Source organism: Tarenaya hassleriana, unplaced genomic scaffold, assembly GCF_000463585.1.
Source record: "Tarenaya hassleriana unplaced genomic scaffold, ASM46358v1 Cleome1, whole genome shotgun sequence".
Taxonomy (NCBI): domain Eukaryota; kingdom Viridiplantae; phylum Streptophyta; class Magnoliopsida; order Brassicales; family Cleomaceae; genus Tarenaya; species Tarenaya hassleriana.
In genome coordinates, this window is record NW_010960187.1 from 4,347,614 (window position 1) to 4,367,464 (window position 19,851).

The 19,851-nt window shown below is 41.5% G+C and overlaps 4 protein-coding genes and 1 pseudogene across 4 annotated transcripts in view; 3 read left to right on the forward strand and 2 right to left on the reverse strand.

Annotated features, from left to right (window-relative positions):
• Nucleotides 1-49: 49 nt before the first annotated feature.
• On the reverse strand, nt 50-5,150 carry LOC104810557 (ABC transporter G family member 25-like). The gene is made up of 4 exons (XM_010536904.2): nt 4,977-5,150; nt 4,028-4,853; nt 965-1,281; nt 50-896 (listed from the first exon to the last, which is right to left on the reverse strand). The coding sequence occupies exons 1-4, from the start codon at nt 5,070-5,072 to the stop codon at nt 222-224; spliced, it is 1,914 nt and encodes a 637-aa protein (XP_010535206.1). The 5' UTR covers nt 5,073-5,150; the 3' UTR covers nt 50-221.
• A 2,255-nt stretch (nt 5,151-7,405) lies between these two features.
• LOC104810561 (receptor homology region, transmembrane domain- and RING domain-containing protein 2-like) lies at nt 7,406-9,676 on the forward strand. The gene is made up of 4 exons (XM_010536911.2): nt 7,406-7,925; nt 8,239-8,472; nt 8,558-8,953; nt 9,038-9,676. Exons 1-4 carry the CDS (start codon nt 7,802-7,804, stop codon nt 9,547-9,549), a joined length of 1,266 nt encoding a protein of 421 aa, XP_010535213.1. The 5' UTR covers nt 7,406-7,801; the 3' UTR covers nt 9,550-9,676.
• Nucleotides 9,677-11,460: 1,784 nt separating this feature from the next.
• On the reverse strand, nt 11,461-12,830 carry LOC104810566 (transcription factor MYB3). Its single transcript, XM_010536917.1, has 3 exons — nt 12,471-12,830; nt 12,255-12,384; nt 11,461-12,177 (listed from the first exon to the last, which is right to left on the reverse strand). The coding sequence occupies exons 1-3, from the start codon at nt 12,601-12,603 to the stop codon at nt 11,685-11,687; spliced, it is 756 nt and encodes a 251-aa protein (XP_010535219.1). The 5' UTR covers nt 12,604-12,830; the 3' UTR covers nt 11,461-11,684.
• A 1,549-nt stretch (nt 12,831-14,379) lies between these two features.
• LOC104810584 lies at nt 14,380-15,466 on the forward strand (annotated as a pseudogene).
• A 486-nt stretch (nt 15,467-15,952) lies between these two features.
• The window catches only part of LOC104810575 (phosphoinositide phosphatase SAC1), a 6,099-nt gene continuing 2,200 nt past the window's right edge, over nt 15,953-19,851 (forward strand). The window contains exons 1-12 of the mRNA XM_010536925.2: nt 15,953-16,102; nt 16,318-16,522; nt 16,609-16,774; nt 16,909-17,131; nt 17,393-17,469; nt 17,626-17,813; nt 17,932-18,029; nt 18,132-18,265; nt 18,342-18,476; nt 18,641-19,028; nt 19,121-19,242; nt 19,403-19,513. Of these exons, the coding sequence (XP_010535227.1) occupies nt 15,974-16,102; nt 16,318-16,522; nt 16,609-16,774; nt 16,909-17,131; nt 17,393-17,469; nt 17,626-17,813; nt 17,932-18,029; nt 18,132-18,265; nt 18,342-18,476; nt 18,641-19,028; nt 19,121-19,242; nt 19,403-19,513 (1,976 nt within the window). The 5' untranslated portion in view covers nt 15,953-15,973. The remainder of the gene's footprint in view (nt 16,103-16,317; nt 16,523-16,608; nt 16,775-16,908; nt 17,132-17,392; nt 17,470-17,625; nt 17,814-17,931; nt 18,030-18,131; nt 18,266-18,341; nt 18,477-18,640; nt 19,029-19,120; nt 19,243-19,402; nt 19,514-19,851) is intronic.

The window sequence follows — 19,851 nt, forward strand, 5'->3', positions numbered from 1 at the left end:
TTTTTGCTAATTTCAGATTTTTTTTTTTTAAAAAAAAAGTGAATCAGAACAGAAAATGTTATACCTTACCTTTAATTCAAATCAACCAGACATGGACAAACAGAGCATATAGAATCTGAATGATTTTGTCTTGTATACAAAATACATCCGAATGACTGAATGTGTGTATGTCAATAAGTAGTGATAAATCAAAATTTAGGTTGTTACGTTCATATATTTAATTAATGTTTGATCCGCTTCAAAGCCAAGTACGCCAATACTCTGTATCCAGCAATCATCAACAACAAAACACCGACACTCTTCCACGGCCCAATATCTGCGACCACCTCATCCTCCACGAATCGGCACTGTCCGTCGAATCTCCGGCGACCCTCTGACCAGCACCCGATGGCCTTAAAGATCTCGTCGCCGCGTCCGTATTGCACGTCGATCAGGAGGCGGTAACTGTAGAACGTCGTGGACACGTACTTCATCCACACCATGCACGCAGGCACCTTGTGAACGTAGTAACCGCCGATCAGAACGAACGCTAACATCGTCACCGTCACGATCGTGGAGGCCTTTTTTGCGTCCATGATCGCTGCACCAAACAAGAGGCCGAGGCCCTGTGAGGCCACGACGTACAGCAAGAGTACTGCGAGGGTCAGGAGAAAGGCTGAAAGACCGTGTTTGAGATCAACCATCCAGTAAGTTAGCGTTAAGAAAGCCATGGGGAGGACGAGCTCCATGGATAGCGATCCGAGGATGTGAGCCATGAAGTAGGGAGAGAGAGTGTACATCCCAGAAGCGCGTTCTCGAGAGAAAATGGCGCGTTCTTGAGGGAATATGAATGCAGCGTTGACGGACGGAAGTACCCCCCAGAAGATGGTGATGAAGAAGAGAAGCCCGAGGCGGTCCTGCAGTTACATTATTAGTGGGATATATAATTAGAATATATATAGCCATTAGATAAGGAAAAACGTACGTGTAAATGGCGGTAATCAGAGTGCCACCACATGATGCCGGAGAGAAGAGAAGCAGCGGCAACTTGGAAGACGCGAAGGCCGTCAAAGGAATCGTGGCGGCGTTCTCTGAAGAGTCTGTGGAGGAGAATGGAGAGTTGGCTGAACCATTTACCAAGGTTTAGTCGCCGCTCTTTCCCCGTGATAAAGCCCGGGTTTTCATGAGCCAATGCCACGGCTGCTTCAATGCTCCTCTTAGCCTCTGGAGCCATAAGAGTATCGTATGCGGTGACTAGGGTTTGCCTCACGTTCGGCCCCTCCCCATCCACCTCACAAATTCCTGCATAGTTTATAACCATCTTTCACAATCATAAACCCGCCCTATGTTTGTTACCAAAATTAAAATAAAAAAAAAAACATGAACTTCAAGTTGTCAGTATCATATTTTTTTTAAGAAATTGCCCAAAAATATGTCAAATAATAATCTTATCCTCTCTGGTGACCAAATGCACTCACTTGGGTACTTGTCCACAAAGCACCAAGTCAAGTAATATTTTTTACCACGACCACCAATAATCCAAAAGGTAGGAGCGAAGCAGCCAATCTGTTAAATTTTTTTATGCTATTTTTATTTAGAAAAAAAAAGGACCCGAAGACAACTAAATGTGCCATCGTACCAAACAAACAGCGGACCAGCAAGCCCACCAATCACCTTCATCGAACAGACCAGACAAACTAATTAAGATCTTAGAATTGATGGATCCCACTTTAATAAGTCTACAGTTCGTTCTTTTTAATTAGTCGATATTAATCAACCAAATTAGCGATAATGCTGACAAGCCAAGGTGGCCAGATGTGAGAATCCACCACGAAAGCAGAGGGTCGGCACTATGGTTTTGCCTCAGTTTCTTTCTTAATTCTAAAACAGAACAGAAAAGAAACATGAAAAGAGTGGATTATTAAAATAAAATACGAGAATATTAACTATTTCTAAGACAAGATATCAAGAGGGGTCAATGGATGAACAATACAAAGGGGCTCAACAAGTGCGATGGTTGAATAATTTCGGCAAGTGGGTGATACTGTTCCAATCACATCGACCCATCTAGGCGAGTGACTCAAAGGGGCTTTGACACAAACGTACGCTAACTTGTTCCATGTCCCTAACAACACGTCAACATAAATTACCCAAAATAACATCTATAGTGCTTTGTATAGCACCGAATCACATCAAAACTGCCATAAATGAAACCAGAAGCATTGAAAATTCCATGTTTTTGGGAAACAAAGAAAGAAAAAACCATGTATACGGACATTGCAGGGGAAAACATCACATATGCTTTGTAATGCACTGGAAAAAGGGTGGTCATGAGCCTGGTCGGTCAATTGAACAAACTTTTTTTTTTCTTCGGGTTAATAATAAAATCAAGATCGATGGGGGAGCACAGAGGGCGTGTGGGGACAGAAAACTTAATGCCCCGATGATGAAATATCCAAATTTAGATATGCGATGGTGCTCCTACGAACAAATTCTAAGTGCCTTCTTTAATGCTCTCTTACGCTACCAGGGTCGTCACCAAATCTTCTACCATGTGCGGCCGCGCGCGCGCACACACACATATGTATATATATGTGTGTATATATATATAAGCACATTATCTACAGACTACAGTACATAATTACATGCAAGTAATTAATATGCATATTGATAACCACGTACGGCCGAGAAGTTTCTTAAAGAAATGGAATTGATGTAATATCACTTTTTACACAAGAGGCCTAACATGGCATAAGCAAAATACTGATACTAGCTACCACCTTAATTTGACCTATCACTCAAGAGCGAGACTACACATACTATATGATATTTTGATGTCTCTTGCTATGAAAAAACTAGAGAGGAGTGATTAGAATGCCAAGACGGGGAACCACGCTGTATGCATTTATGCACAAATGATACATTTCTAGAGATGTAATTGACTTTTCATGGATATTCATGCATATGGTATAGGTAGAGTAATGATGGTGTTGTTTTTTTTGTCATGGTATACATGGCCCATGGTTCCTAAAACATCAAATCTGGTATGTGTATAGATGCGGTAGATGCCCCAAAATGCAAAATGAATTTTCATAACAAAATTAACCGAAGTCTCCAAAACCTCCCATGGTGAAATGACAACACCCACCAGAAGAAACTCGTCGGAGTTATGGCCCACTCTACATGGCCTAAACGTCAAAACACACTTACCGTAATTGGGTTTTGTTTCCGATAAACGAAGAGCACAACTATGACGCTCTTGGCCCCGAAAACAATGTTGTGACAATAATAGAGAATATTCTATGCTGTATGGATATCAGGAAATTCTACGGAAGAGGTGGTTATAATTAATGAAGTATGGTTATATGTATGAGGAAACATGGAAATGCAGACACACAGAATATTAAAAAAAAAAAACACTTGAAAAAGTTGGATAAAGAGGAAACAGAAAGCACTTTCCCTTCGATGGTAGAGACCTTACGTCACCTTCTAACATCCACGACACATGTTGACTTCCTAGATATTATCCTCATTTTACAAATTCCAATACCCTAGTTTAGATTTTTGGAGTTTAATCTATGTAATAATTTTGGATTTTTGTTTACAAGTTTGTGTGTGGTCAGTCATTCCCCGTTTTGATATTCTATTCGCGGTGTCCTTTGTGTTTGTTATGTTTTTCTCTAACCTATAAATGAACTTTCAAAAATTATATATGCGAAAGATTTGAAGAATTCTACTTATTCAAGAGACCTAGCTAGTTCATAGTTATTATCTGGTGGGACAAGTCAGTGAACCTCTTATCAAATACTATACACTATATTATAAGGTCTTCTGTCAGTGTGGAATATTTTCTGAATAAATCATATTATATGCCATTGTCAAAGGTGAGACCAAAACTCGTGGCATATATCACACTCAGAGGAAATAATAACACGTATCCCCACAATCCATGTACATATATCTAATTGAGATAGAATCATGAAACAGATTCAAACAACAAAGGAAAGAATTGTTAAACACGCGACCTGAGCTGAATTCGGGTACGTACCGTTGGCAAGGTCGAGGAGGAAGTCCGCCGGGTTCATTGGAAACACCGGCGAGAAGCCGACGGTCTCGAAGTAGGAGACGGCGTCTCCGCCCGTGCCGAAGTACAAGCACCGCCCTTCGCTAAGAAGAAGCACCGAGTCGAACATCTGAAACACGCGGCTCGACGGCTGATGCACCGACGTCACCACCGCCTTCCCCTTCCCGTGAGCCACCGTCACCAGCGTCTGCACCAGCCTGTGAGCCGCCGTGGCGTCCAGCCCTGACGTGGGCTCGTCCAGGACAAGGAGGCTCGGATTCACGAGCAGCTCGTGCGCGATGCTCACCCGCTTCCTCTCTCCGCCGGAAATTCCCCTGATGAAGCTGTTTCCGACGACGGTGTTCTCGCATTTCGTCAGGCCAAGCTCTGATATCACCGACTCCGCTGTTCTAACCTTCTCGGCTCTGGTTAGGGTTCTCGGGAGCCGGAGCAAGGAGCAGAAAACTAGGGTTTCACGGACGGTGAGGTGAGTGTAGAGAAGGTCGTCCTGGGCGACGAATCCAGTGCGTTTTATGATCTGCCTGGTGAGTTTTCTGTCGTTGGCGAGGATTTTGCCGGTGAGACCTGGTCCGCGGAGTCTCCCAGCGACGGCGTTGAGGAGCGTCGATTTGCCGCTCCCAGAGGGTCCAAGAACGGCGAGGATCTCTCCGGGAGAAACCATGCCGGTGACGCCGCTGAGGATGGTTCGCTCCTCAACCGTAGCCGTGGATCCCATTCCAAGAAGGCGCTTGAGGCCGGCAGAGTAGCCGCCACTGTCATGGATCTTCACCTTGTAGGACACGTCGATGAACTAAAAAGCACAGGGGATGAGTCAGGTACAGAAATACTGCTGCTAATATGTGTGTGTGTGTGTGTGTGTTACTGAAGAAACGGCATACAAGAAAGGAAAATTTTGGGTGTTTGTTTGTTTTACCTTGAGGCTGATGGGGAAAGATGGTGATAAAGAAGGATCTTGACAATGAATAATGCACGTATCCCTCTGATTTTCCTCTCCGTCAATACCTGCCATTATTAAAGTCTCTCCTCTTTCTATTCGTCGCCTGTTGTTACGTCCTCGGTTAAACCCAGAAATAAATTCGAAGAGGTGCAGCGGAGGAGATGCTGGGGGGGTGTATATATAGATACGGAGGGAATGGGGGATCAACTTGGGAATGGCAACATGGAAAAGTATAACACGTGGCAAACGCAGAACGCCAGCTGGCTGCGGCCGGAGAAATATGCCCTTTCTTTCCTCTTCTCCATTATTTATTTTCTCTTGGGCTCACTCTTCTTTAGGGGGCCCATTCTCTCATGTCCCAACGACATGAATGTGGAGAGAGAGTCTCCGAGCAAGAGAGAGGATCTGACCAACTAGACATTGATCATCGTGTCTTAGTATAAAAGCATTATAACATCCACAGGCCCACCTGAAAGACAACACGTTTCTTCATCTGAAATTGTTAATTTTGCACATTTGTTTCCCCATTAACAAAATCAAAACGACAAATGAAATGACGATGTACAACATAGATAATGCATGTATGTCATGTACGGAACATATGCATCGCTGTCCGAGTAAGATCTTACGATCATGACATTGATTAATTTGTATTAATTTAACCTATATATAATATAAGATTAGGAGAAAGATTAGATGTGCAGGGAGAGGTGCGTTTAGGAGAAACGCAAGTCATGGAACATTGCGGCGGTGCGTTCCGGGGCCATAACGACACCGTTTTCGGAGACCGTCCCTCATAACGTTGACTGTGTGACCTCGGAAAGTCAACCTGTCTCCGCTATGGAAGATTGGACTGTCAGAGAGACAGAACACAACTGAGATCAAGTTTGAAGATTTCAGGGCTTTTTAAGTGGGCCCTCAAGCGGTGACACGTGTCGATCATCTCCACCTTGTGATAGCCAACTCACCACCCCTCTCCTCTTAGACCATCCTTTTGGACCCACAGTGTCAGTATGGACTTTACTATTTCACATTATACAAATATTTCAGAAAATCATAATTGGCATTTTAACAGTGGTACGTGTTACCTGGAAAAAAAGTGAATACAAAGTTAGTTAAAGTAATATATAAAAAGTATTAAAAACCCGGACAAGACTATGAGTTATACATCTAAATAAATAAATAAACACGTGTACAGCTGAAATAAAAGAAAACAAAACAGAGATATTTCAAAAACTTCTCTTCTCGACCATAAAAAGAAAACAGTTAGGAAAAATACTACAGAAAAACGTGTAAAATATTTAATATCATACCAAATTATTTATACGTTCAATAAATAAAACAGTACATGTTAAGCCGAAAACTTATCTTCTCAACCATAAAGAAAGAAAGTAAAAGTAGTATATAAAAACGTGTTCAAGATTTAAAATTATAGCAAATGAGTTATAAATCCAACTAAACGAGCAAACACATGTAAAGTTGAATTCAAAGAAAAAAGGAGAAATTTTAGAAAGTTCTGGTTTCAACCATAAATTGGTGTTCGATTTATGAAACTAACGGTAAAGTCGTTGTAACAATTAATGTGTATATATATATATATATATATAATGTAATTGCATCGCCAAATTTGATCGAAAAATATTGAATATTGTATTAAATTTTGTTAATCACTTTTTCCGAATTGTATAAAATTCATAATACGACATTATTAGCTACGAAAATTTGATGGTAATACAATTTCCTTGTTCACTGTAAAATAAATAAATAAACAAACACATATATATTGGTTATAACTTATAATATTCATTTCTAAGTGAAGAAATGGAGGAAATTGGAGTTCTGGCATCACGGCCCGGACGTCGAAAAGTTGGTCGATGTAGTCCAAATTATGAAATTTTATTGGGCCATTGTCGTTTAGTTAGTAAGCCCATATCTAATAGGAACATCACAGAATGGGCTTAGTGTATGCTGTTTTAAAAGCCCGAAACTATAAGATGCCGATTTCAGAATATATATATATATATACACATTGGTAAAAAAAATTTAATTAAATTGATATATATCTATACATTTCATGTTTATAACCGGCTAGTTAAGCCGAAAACATAAAATGAAAAATAATGATAATAATATTTTTGCTGCCGATGATTATAGATTTCGGATGGATGGAAAAAATTCTTGAAGTATTACATCATTGTCAGGAAATATCTGAGATATATATATATATATATATATATATTTATAAGAGTTACCCAATAAAACAATCAGATCAACAAAACCACTTGGCAACTGAGAATAGTGGTTGGACCAAACCAATGATTCACAAAACCATGAGCTCATCAGATTTACGAGGGTTTTTTTGTGCTTTAATCCGAATCACGCGATTGATGCGAATAATACTGTATAACATAATTTTATTATATAATTATACCGATGATGATGACAATCACCCAACAGCTCGATCCGGAGAAATCCAGATAAGATCCGAGATCATCTTCGTAAACACAGCTTACAAATTTTGTTTTTGGTTCCCCATTTCCGTTCCTTATCTCTCTGTTTTTCTCTCTCTTTCGCTCTCCGAATTTGGTTGGAGAACCCTAATATTCTGCGAAAAAAACCCTGATTTCGAATACCCATTTCCATATTCAAGGACTTGAAGATCTGGGTTGGATTTGTTTCTTTCTGTTGAATTTTGAAACTTTCGATCTAAATGGAAGCGGACGTGTCTATTGTCCGACAAGCTTAACCGCCAATTGCCGAAGTTAAACTTGATTCTTGTTCGATTTGGGAAGAAAGCGACGATGAATCGTGCTCTGGCCCTCCTACTATTACATGTTTTCGCTCTTTCTTGTGTAGTTTCAGGCAAAGTTGTTTTGATTGGGAGCAGCATCACTCGCTCTTTCGACGACATCGAAGCTAATTTCGGTGAGTTTCTTCTGTTGTTATTAGCCTTACAAATATTCGATTTTCCATCTCTCAAGTATTGAGCTCTGTATCATCCATGGCATAGTTTATGGGTATTATGGGGAGATATGACACTTGAGGTATTCGATCGTTTATTCCGGAAAATTTTGCTCTTGTCTCGGTTCAATTCAAATGGTTTTAAATTTGCTGAATTTGATGGAAAAAGGCATCATTCGAAGCTAATTCATGTATGCGTTGGAAAAGGAAGAAACTTTGAATCTGTCACGATGGCCAATACGCTCGGTAGATGATGATGAAAATGCTGTTGTTGTAGCTCGGCCGATCAAGGCGTCGGGAGAAATGGGAGTACTTTACGTGGCCGAGCCTCTGGATGCGTGCAAGGATCTGAGCAATAAACCGGACGAGCATAGCTCAAATGGCACTTCCCCTTTTGCGTTGATCATAAGAGGAGGCTGCAGCTTTGAGGATAAAGTCAGAAAGGCACAGAGAGCCGGTTTCAAAGCCGCCATTGTTTATGACAGCCAAGGCAGTGGCGTCTTGGTGCCAAGTAATTCTATCTTCCTCCTCCTCGTTTTGTTTATCATGCCTGCTTCTTGGATTACCATTTTCGCTGAAAGGCTTTGAGATATCAGTGGCAGGTAACTCTGGTGGTATAAACATATACGCGGTTTTTGTGACCAAGACCTCTGGAGAAACGCTTAAGAAGTATGCTGGTTTACCCGATACAAAAGTCTGGTTGATCCCTAGTTTCGAGAACTCAGCCTGGTCGATAATGGCTATCTCCTTCATCTCGCTTCTCGCCATTTCTGCTGTACTGGCCACTTGTTTCTTCGTCCGAAGGCATCGTATAAGGCGCCGTTCCCCCCGTGTCCGTGAGTTCCACGGGATGAGCCGTCGCTTGGTTAAAGCAATGCCCAGTCTTATATTTACTTCCGTACATGAAGACAACACTACTGCCACCTCTTGCGCCATCTGCCTCGAGGACTACAACATTGGGGACAAGCTCAGGGTTCTACCGTGCCGTCACAGTGAGTAGATGAATTTTGCTAACTAATCCTGCCTGAATTGTTAACAAGTACTAACGAATTCAGTGTTCATTCTTTCTCTCACAGAGTTTCACGCCTTGTGCGTCGATTCATGGCTGACATCGTGGAGAACCTTCTGCCCAGTTTGCAAACGAGATGCAAGAACGAGTACAGGAGAGCCACCGGCTTCAGAGAGCACACCTCTGCTTTCATCTGCCGGGTCGTCCTTTCACTCGTCATCGTTTATAACGTCGTCTGGGCTGCACATCGGTCCTCCCATCGGATCACTGCCCTCCTCGGTTGCATTCTCGCCGGCTCGCGTAAGCTCATCCTATATCCAACATTCATTCAGGTCATCCCCTCACGGCAGGTCTCCTCCTATAAATATGAGCCGGAGTTCTGCGGATCTGAGGCAACAAGCTTCGCCATCCCCGTCACAGAGATGGTACATGTCGCCAAACTCAAGATACATGTCGCCGTACAGCAATGCATCACTACATGTTGGGTCGTCGAGCCATCGGTTTCGTCCTCTCCATTGCAGCGAATCGGCAGCAACGTTTTCTCCCTTCAACTCTTCTCACTCCCTACCTGACTGCTGAACACACCGCCTGCTTGATATTCGTTGTTGAATGAAACAGAGTGTCTTCTTTTGGTAGACTCCAGACTCTTTTGTAGGCCATTCGAGGCAGTGATTTTTACGTAGCTCTCGGTTCATGTCCTGTTTCATTGGGATCTGGAAAGGACCGGACCAAAGCCCGAATTCTCTTCTGCGGCTGCAAAAATGACTTACTGGACGGGCCGGCTCGGCTATAACATATGAATACTAATAATGTTCGGCTCCATGGGAAGAAGTCAAAATTGTTTTGGACTGTTTAGATACATGCATAACCCTCTTTTGCAATGTGTATTAAATGCATGTGCACATGGCTCTCTCTTGTTAACTTGCAAAATACCATTAATTGCTCCGTCCAATATTATAGGTTGTACAATCCTTTTGTAACTAATCGGTTGATTACCTACCTCCCAACATCTCACATGCTGCTTCCATCTTTCCATCTGTCACTCTCCTTCGATTCCAAACTCTGGTTTCACTAGAGAAACTTAAATTCCCGACAAGTTCAAATGATATTTTTATATACATATATGTAACGCGAAAACAGCCCATTAATGTTATATTATGGGAAGGAACGCACCTTTTTTTTTAGAAACTTGGTTGGAATCTAAAAACAGTTTTTTGGGGCAAGGAAGAGTAATTCACTGTAGCACCGTCCCAATTCGCACGCACCGAAATTGTGTTAGGAATATAATGTGGATAGAAATATGTGTATATATTAAATGACTTTTAGGTGAGATTGTACCTAAGAAAGCCCATAACCCTCGATTCAAGTTCCATGTATTTAATAATATTATTTACTAAAAACACCGCATGATGATGAGGCCAGCAATTGGGGGTTGGCACGTCACCTCCTCATATCCTCTCTCTCCTTTTCTTTTTTGTTTGGTTCACATGATGATGGTGATGGTGATGGTGATGATGGACAATTCCATCGAACTATAGAAAAGTACGTCGGAGTTGAATCTGTATGCTCTCTTCAATCAGGTTCTACCCTTATCCCATGAACGATCCAGTCGTGCCACATTGTTAGTTACCACAAGACACGACAGCAATTGATAATTATACCACCCATGCACCCAACAAGATTAGTTACATGACAAATGTTTATATACATATATATATATATATATATATTAAAATTGAGAATTAGCATATTAATTAGTAAATGTATATCAGATAAAAATATTTCCAAAACAATTTATATATAAAAGCCTTTTTTTTTCCTCCGGACGAAGAATAACCAAAAGACAGTGAGAGCCACGTTGATGATTGTGTTTTAAAATAGTTTGAGCGATAATGAAAACGATATTAAATGCTCTAATCCATCGCACAATGTGAAATCTTTATTAAGATGGTGGAATACTCTCATTCCTGACCGTACACGTGTCACTCTCCTCGGCATATTGCTTGAGCTTTCCATCTTCTACACAACTTACCTGGCAAATAGCAACGTCATGTGTTCAGGGTTTGACATATATTAATCTCACTTGTTTAAAATAAACCATAACGTACGACGAAATTAACTATGTAATAATCAAGTCGAACAAGTGGTTTGTTCATCATGTTCTTATAATTCCATATATATATGTTTGTCGTATGTATTAGATCCAACATGAAGGTAGATGCGGATTTTAAATAATCGCAGCTGTTATAAACTAAATGACCAACTCGTAAAATGTTTATTTATTTAGTTATTGCGTGTGTGCATGATCAGTAGTCGAAGAACCCCATTTGAAATCTCATGCATGCATATGCACATATATAGTACAATCCAATCACAAGTCATTGTTTGACGAACATAAAAGAATAGGGATGTAATGTGAGAATATTGAACATACTATGAAAATAACGAAAGTTAGGCAGCCGCTGAAAACTACGAATCGAGACGTCGAAGTGATGAAAATTGCATGGCACGTCTCATCTCGTATTTGCATGATGCAACAGCATGTCATGATGCCTTCATTACACCTAACCATGTGTGTCTTTCTAGCTCTGTGTTGTTTTTCATCGCATCGTCCATTATACACTATACATGAACATGTCAATGCCTCGTGACAGTCTAACGACAATACCAATACATTACTATCAGCAATTACAAGGAACCCTTTTCCCTACTTTCTAACTCTGAAAACTGGCAATGCGACAGGACTCGTTTTGAAACCCTACCCGGCAACATAGACAGACCCCCGTGTCCGTCCCGAACATTCCCGGGGCCCACCGCCTCTCCGACTCCGCTGAGTCAGTGTTCGCCGCTCGATTTGACTCGGGCCGGTGACACGTGGTCGGCCCCATGGACAGTTCCAGGTTCAGTTCGCATTCGTATTCCTTAGCCGACGTCGTTCCGCTGCTCGTGTAGTTACCCTCTTCTTGCAGCAGAGGCTCTGCTTTCACTGTCTGGTGATCTACTCCGGTGAAGTCGAGCTCCGAGGGCAAAAGAGCGTCAATTTGTGGGGACGGCGTCGTTTTGGATAGGGCGGTGGTTTCGGTGATCGGACGGTGGGTCTGAGGGTCGATCCCACGGCTGAGAAGCTTCCGCTTGATGTGGGTGTTCCAGTAGTTCTTGATTTCGTTGTCAGTTCTTCCCGGCAATCTTCCTGCTATCAAAGACCACCTGAGGTTTGAAACAAGGTCAGTTTTTCCGGGAAAGCTGGTATCTTTCTCGGGAAATATACGAGAGAGAAGACTGACTTGTTACCGAACATGCTATGCAACTTGATGATGAGATCGTCTTCTTCGTGGGTGAAGTTCCCTCTCTTGAGATCAGGTCTCAGGTAATTCATCCATCGAAGCCTGCAACTCTTCCCACACCTCTGCAGCCCTGTTTTCCATCCAAAGCAGAACACAAACAGTTAGAAAGGGGAACACTTGAAGCATGCATACGTAGCAGTGTAAATACATATGTACCGGCGGATTTGGGAAGAGATCTCCAGCAACCCTCGCCGTGCCTGCGGATGTAGTCGATGAGGAGCTGGTCTTCTTCCTTAGTCCACGCCCCTTTATTCATGTGGGCTTTCTCGCAGCATGGCGACCTTCCCATCTCCTCTCTATCTGCGTGTTTACCGCTTCAGAGGTGAGATGGAGCAGAGACAGGGGAGTTCCATTTATAATTTACACTCTATTTTCAAATAATTAAAAAAACTGAATTACAACTAATCCGTGTTCACCCATCTATGAAACGAAACATGCCCAAAAACATGGAAATCAATACGGATTATATATCTTTAAAAAACAGATATATACAAAGTGACATGATTGGAAGAAGAAAATGATTAAAAAAAGGGGGAAAATGTAGATCTGAGAGCAGGTAGGTAGATTGGATGGGGACGGAGGCAGGTAGGGCCCTTTTTCATCTGATTCTGAACATTTGCCATATCACACGGAACCTGTTTCTTATTCTCCCACGTGTCACTCCCTTAAAATAAATATTATTTTTTAGCATTGAATTCGATTAGTTTAACACAAGGGATTTTTGGGCCTTTCCATTTAATGTGGGCTTGGGGTCGTGGACTTAAAAGCCCAATATCTATTGGGTTTTTACAGAAAGAAACAGAGAAAAGCTGTGCACTTGGTAGAGTGTGGAGCGCCGGCTGGATATAAACCCTAATTTTTCTGTAGAGCGCCAAGGAGACGGGTGACGATCACGGAGATGCGGAGACTCCAAGAAGTATGTCATCACCAGTCACATTCTGTCGGATCATAAGGTCTCGATCTCTTTCCGATTCTCGTCCCTTGTGTCCTGCTTTCCCGATTGAATTGTACGTTATACGACCAAATCTGTTTCCATTGTTAGAATTAGAATCATGGCTTTTATTTGGTTGGCTAAAGCAGTGGTTTTTAATGTTATTGGCGATGGCTTGATCCCAGTAATGACACTCCGGTGATCGTTTTTGGGGGTAATGCGTTATCTAACAGCTATTGATCATATTTTCTTGCTCTTTTTCAGATGGAATTGCGCGAGGAAGATGATAGTGATGCTGATGAAGCAGATGAAGGGGGATCCAGTGGAAAAAACACTTGCCAACAATGTGGTGTTAATTTCAGGAAAGCTGTTCACTTGAAGCAGCATATGCAAAGCCATTCCCTCGAGGTATATTTCCGCTTTCTCTGCTCAATATTGGGTATCTTCATACATTTTGTAGAGTTATCATTGACCTTTTTCATTCTGTTCGTAAACATCATGTTTTTTTTTTTATTATAAATTTCCTGTGCAATGAACTTTGTTTCGGTTATACTTTACCTCATTGTGTAAAGGAGTGGTAGCTTATTCATCATGCCTATCTAAATCCCTCTGGAAATCCATTTGCGAAAGCTACCACAACCGGAGAGGCATAGAGATGTTCTCAGTTCTGAGTATTTTTCATAATTTTCAAACTAAATATTCACCTTTTTGTAGGATTAAAAGGTTTATTGGTTAAACAAAAGGCCTACGATATTATAGCGTGATGCATTGGATCCCAAAGAAAGATATCCAAAATGGGAGCCAACATGTAATGGACCAGTATCAGGTAGGGAGACCTCCTGAGAAGCCCCAGCGAGTAAGCCTCAATCACGGAAACGGTGCAAGGTCTGACAATGTCTAATAGTTTGTTTGACATTTATGCTCATAAGATATTGTTCCTGATGTGTGGAAAAATTGACGGGTTTTCGGTTTCGTGCAGAGACAGACCTTTTAGGTGTTCTATAGATGATTGCGCTGCCAGCTTTAGAAGAACAGATCAACTAAATAGGCATCTTCTTTACCCACAAAGAGAAGCTCTTCAAGTGTCCGGTGAAGAATTGCAACATTGAATTCTCAGTGAAGAGCAATATGAAAAGACACATTCAGGGCTATCATGGAAAAAGTGATGGTGATAATTTCCAAAGACGACTTTGCAAATGGGCAGAAACAGCATGTCTGCAAAGAAGTTGGATGTGGAAAGGTGTTTAGGTATCCATCACAGTTGCAAAAGCATGAGGATTCTCATGGTACATTCCTTTTTTCTTTATCTTAAGGAATACGCATGCATGTCTAAACTCTCTGAGACCGTTCTTTCATTTCACTGATTCTCGCCATAAAACTAAGAAAATGCTTTGCTTTTCACAATGTTGCCCGACCTTACTTCTCTTATGATGTCTCATTTACCACTTCGGTGAAGCTGGACTATGTGGAGGCAGTCTGTTCTGTTCAGAGCCCGGCTGTAAGAAGTGCTTCACAAACGGGGAATGCCTTAAGGCCCATGCAAGATCATGCCATCAGTACATCAACTGCGAGTTGTGCGGTTTGAAACAGTTGAAAAAGAACATCAAGAGACATCTACGCACCCATGAGGAAGGATATTCCCCGGAAGAAATCTAGTGCGACCTCGATGGCTGTTCTATTGACATTCTCAAACGTAAGATCTACAAACTCTGTTAATGAGTGACAGTTTCAAGGGATTGTTTTTGAATATTGAATATCTTTCTTTAGGTGTCCAACCTTAGGAAACATGTGAAAGCTATGCACGAGGAGGACCAACCCTTTTTCATGGCTGTGGCATGAGATTCGCTTACAAGCACATGAGAAACAATCACGAGACTTGTGGATGGCATACCTATAACTGTGTAAGTTCACGAACCCACATCCCCATGTTTATATCTATGTATTACCCAATGGCACGGTAAAAACAAAACACATGAATGCAGGGAGATTTGGTGGAATCGGATCAACGGTTCATGGCACGACCTAGAGGTGAGTGAAGAGGAAGCATGTTTCAGCAGAGATGTTGATAGGGAAGAGGGTCTTTGTTGGTTTCCTCGTGGGAAAACATGGATGCGGCTCTGCGATTTCTGATTTGGTGAAGCAGAGGGAAAAAACCAAACAGGAAGTCATGGAAAACAGAGGACAGACATGCATGCACATGTGCTGAATATGTTCTGGTCAAGTAAGTTCATACAGACTCGCAAAGTCATTTCGGTCGCCACTACCAATCTGAGGACGACTCTCCCTCCCCCTTTCACACACCAATTTCATGCTTTTTTGGCTTATATCAAGGGGAAACGTTTAGAGGGTCTGCTCGGAATTTTTCAAGACACAGGCATTGTATTTGTCTCTTGGGTTGATTTCTTCTTCCTGCGTTTCCTAATAAACACATATTAATTTACACAAAATAAAGGAAAGATTAATTATCTGTAAATAAAATGATAGGGCCAAAACCTCAGCGAATATAACCTCCCTCCCCCCCCCTAATATTAAATTGGCAAAAATAAACTATGAACAAAGGATAAATGGGTTAAAAAAAACATTATATGACCGTGCAGGTTCCTAACTGACCTTTCCCGGCCGGATTCCCACCAATGATGGCCTGAGACCCCGCTCCCTCTGATATCAGATTCAGAGAAATTCTCCTGTAGCAAAATTCAATCTTACTCGGGGAATCCTTCGGTCGGAAATGGCGAAATCGGACATCTCCACGACTTCAAGCCTGCCCCCTTACGCTAAGATTCAACCGTTCAACGATGCGGATGTCGATCCCGATTCCTACGCTCTCGAGAAATTCAAGCTCTACGAGACCAGAGCGGTAAGCTTGCCACACTTTAACTAGACTGGGATTTTTGGATCGTCTTCTGGGCATTTCTGCTTGCCTCTTTGAAACAATTTGTGGTGGTTAGGAAACCCTAAATTGAATCGCGGCAAAGTTGAAAGTCTTGTTCTTGCACGAAGAGGAGGCTTTTCCTGGTTGGTTTTGTCACTTTTAGGTTGTTTCTTATTGGTTGTGTCCAACTTTGGTGGCAGAGGTTTTATCTGGTCGGGAGTGATAGGAATAAACGATTCTTCAGGGTGCTTAAGATTGATCGTTCAGAGCCGGCTGATCTTAACATAAGTGAAGATCCAGTAGTATATTCGCCTCAGGAAATCAAGAATTTGCTTCAGCGTATTGCCGAAGGAAATCGTGCCACTGGGGGCTTGGCGTTCGTAGCCAAAGTGTATGGAATTGCTGGTCGGTGATGGTTAACAATGTATGTCCAGTTAAATCTCTGGGTTTTTCGTCTGTTGGGCTAAATCAAATAATTTATTTCCTTGTAGGTTGCACTAAGTTTCTGGAGTCGTATTACTTGATTCTGGTGACAAGAAGGCGACAGATTGGGTGCATATGTGGTCATGCAATATATGCTATCGATGAAAGTCAAATGATCACCATCCCCCATGTGTCTGTTCAATCTGATGTTGCGGCTTCTAAAACTGAGCTTAGGTATTTCTATATCATGTGTCGTGCAGTTTACCTTTTCACATACCATGTTTCTTTATGTTAAACTTCAAAATAAAACTTTATTCCTGCTCAATTTTGTATGTTTATGCTTTACCATGAGGTTCTTTAATGTGCAGGTACAAGAAGCTTCTGTCAAGTGTAGACTTAACAAAAGATTTCTTCTATAGTTATACTTATCCTATAATGCAGAGCTTGCAAAAAAACGTGTTGTCATCTGGTGAGGAAGGAATGCCCTATGATAACATATTCGTCTGGAATGCATATTTGACACAACCTATTCGATCGAGGTGCAGCAACTCTATTTGGACAATAGCATTAGTTCATGGGCATTTTAAGCAGGTATTTTTAGACTTTTGTGGTCCTGTCTTCCTCCTCCTCTTGTGATGATGAGTAGAATATGTTGTGTATTTTTAGGTCTACTCCGTATCTGGTTATGCTTCACGTGTCCACCTCAGCATAGATAGCTTAAATGAATTGCGACTCTCTTACTTTATCTGATACAATATAGCCATATCAAAGAACACCAGACAGTAGAGTTTTGTAACTTGCTTTGAAATGCTTGTCTCGTTATTATTGGGTGGTGTATCCTAATGCACCCAGATCAGACTGTCGATATTTGGAAGGGACTTCAGCGTTACTTTGGTTTCCAGACGTTCTCGACATTTTGCAGGCACCCGGTAAGCTTTGGTTCTAGTTAGACTTCATTTCATGGATATTCTCTCTTTTTCTGACTTACTTCTTGCGGCTTCAATAATTTTGGTCTCTGGTGAACATAGTTCTTAAGGCGATGTTGATGTTGATGTTTCTTTTATTTTTATTAAATATCATGGCAGTTACTTGAAAAGAGGAGTGAATGATCGAGGAAGGGTTGCAAATGATGTTGAAACGGAACAAATAGTTCTTGATGAAGAAGCTGGCTCATGCAAGGGGAAAATGAGCTCTGTTGTGCAGATGCGAGGATCAATTCCACTCTTCTGGTCCCAAGAGGCCTCACGATTTAGTCCTAAACCTGATATTTTCTGTGAGAAATGTTCTCTGTTCTTGCTAGTAGACCACTTTATAATGCCTGTGCTTATTTATTCAATCTCTAGCTTCTAGTGAGCGAGTCATGATGACTTTTTTGGATTGTTTGACCTCAGTACAGAGGTATGATCCGACGTACGAGTCAACCAAACTGCACTTCGAAGATCTGGTGAAGCGATATGGGAATCCGATCATTGTGCTTAATTTAATTAAGGTTATTTAATTAATATATGTGTGTGTCCTATGTTGACCTGTGAAATTGGTACGCTTACAAGGTCTTGGTTAGCAGCTGACAGTCTTTAATGGCAATATGCAGACAGTAGAGAAAAGACCTCGGGAAATGATGTTAAGACGTGAATTTACTAATGCAGTGGGGTACTTAAATTCAATTCTTCCTGAAGAAAAGCATCTCAAGTTTATCCATTGGGATTTCCACAAGTTTGCGAAGAGGTAAAATGCTGCAGGGTCCTTCTTTGACCTTTCAATGTAACTTGGACCTCATAACACTTGTTTGTTAATGTTAAAGCAAGTCAGCAAACGTGTTGGCTGTTTTGGGCGCTGTAGCAAGTGAAGCACTTGATTTGACTGGATTTTACTACAGTGGCAAGCCTAAGATTGTTAAGAAGAGGGCTTACCGGCTTAGTCATTCAAATACTGGAAGGTGTCTTTCACTGTTCTGAGACTTGGTGATGATATGTTCAGCTAGTTGCATATATTCTGACTGTCTATATAATCTCGACATACTCTTCCATGTTATTTTAAGCATTGGAGCTATTGCTCACTCCATGCTTGTTTCTGCTGTAATGAAACCATGCTTTTCTTCAGGGAACCTTCTCTTCGTGATCTGAGAGCTTGCTCTGGGGAACTTTCAAGGGGTGGAAGTATAAATGAGAATCTGAGCTCCTTTGCTAATCGAGATAAGGATGTGAACCTTAGCCAAGAGACCAAAAAAGACGATGAAAATTTTGATTCGGCTCCTCGTTACCAAAGTGGTGTTCTGCGCACTAATTGTATAGACTGTTTGGATCGCACAAATGTAGCACAATATGCTTATGGTTTGGCAGCTTTAGGCCGGCAGCTGCAGGCAATGGGTTTGACCGATTCATCTAAGATTGACCCTGACAGTAGCCTAGCTGCTGCTCTTATGGACATGTACCAGAGCATGGGTGATGCTCTTGCCCAACAGTATGGGGGCTCAGCTGCTCATAACACTGTAATGTCACTGTTTGTCAAACATTATAACCGTTTGCTTTCCAGGTAAACCTTATTTTATACTTATTCTTGGCTTTATTTGATGTACCACAGGTTTTCCCAGAAAGGCAGGGAAAGTGGAAGGCCACAACGCAGTCTAGGGAATTTCTCAAGTCAATCAAACGATACTACAGCAATACCTACACTGATGGCGAGAAGCAAGATGCAATAAACCTGTACTCTACTTTTGCTCTCTTGTATAGTTTTCTTAGTCCAAGTTTTGCAGTGGTGAAAGAGTTCCATGAAGGCTTCTGTGATGGTGTGCCCATAGGATGACCAACAAAACTTTCCTGGTTGTTTATCTGACGTTGAGTGTTACCTTGTACTGGTGCACAGATTCTTGGGCTACTTTCAACCTCAGGAAGGGAAGCCTGCACTCTGGGAGTTGGATTCTGATTACTATCTCCATGTGTCAGGGATCGGAGATGAGATATTCCCAGAAAAGGGGTAAGATTTACATTTCAGTAACTTATGTCCTCAAGAGGCCTTTAAGACCAGGTTTCAGTTTTCATTACATGAGCTATACAGAAGAGTCTCCTGAACTAGTTAGGGATTTAGTGATGCAGCGGCGCTGCACATCTTTCCTTTTGATTGGGATTTTTCATTTTCTGGTTTTACTTGTTTAGAGTTTAGAATTGTCCTTTCTTAGGTTTCCTTTTTAAGAGTCCAGTTGGATTCGGAGTTTTATTTTTTTTTTCCAAAAAGTTTGCCTTTTGTTTAGATTTGTCCTTTCTCTGGGTTTTCTTCCTACGTCAAAATGAGCTGGCTCGTGAGCCAGCTCGCGA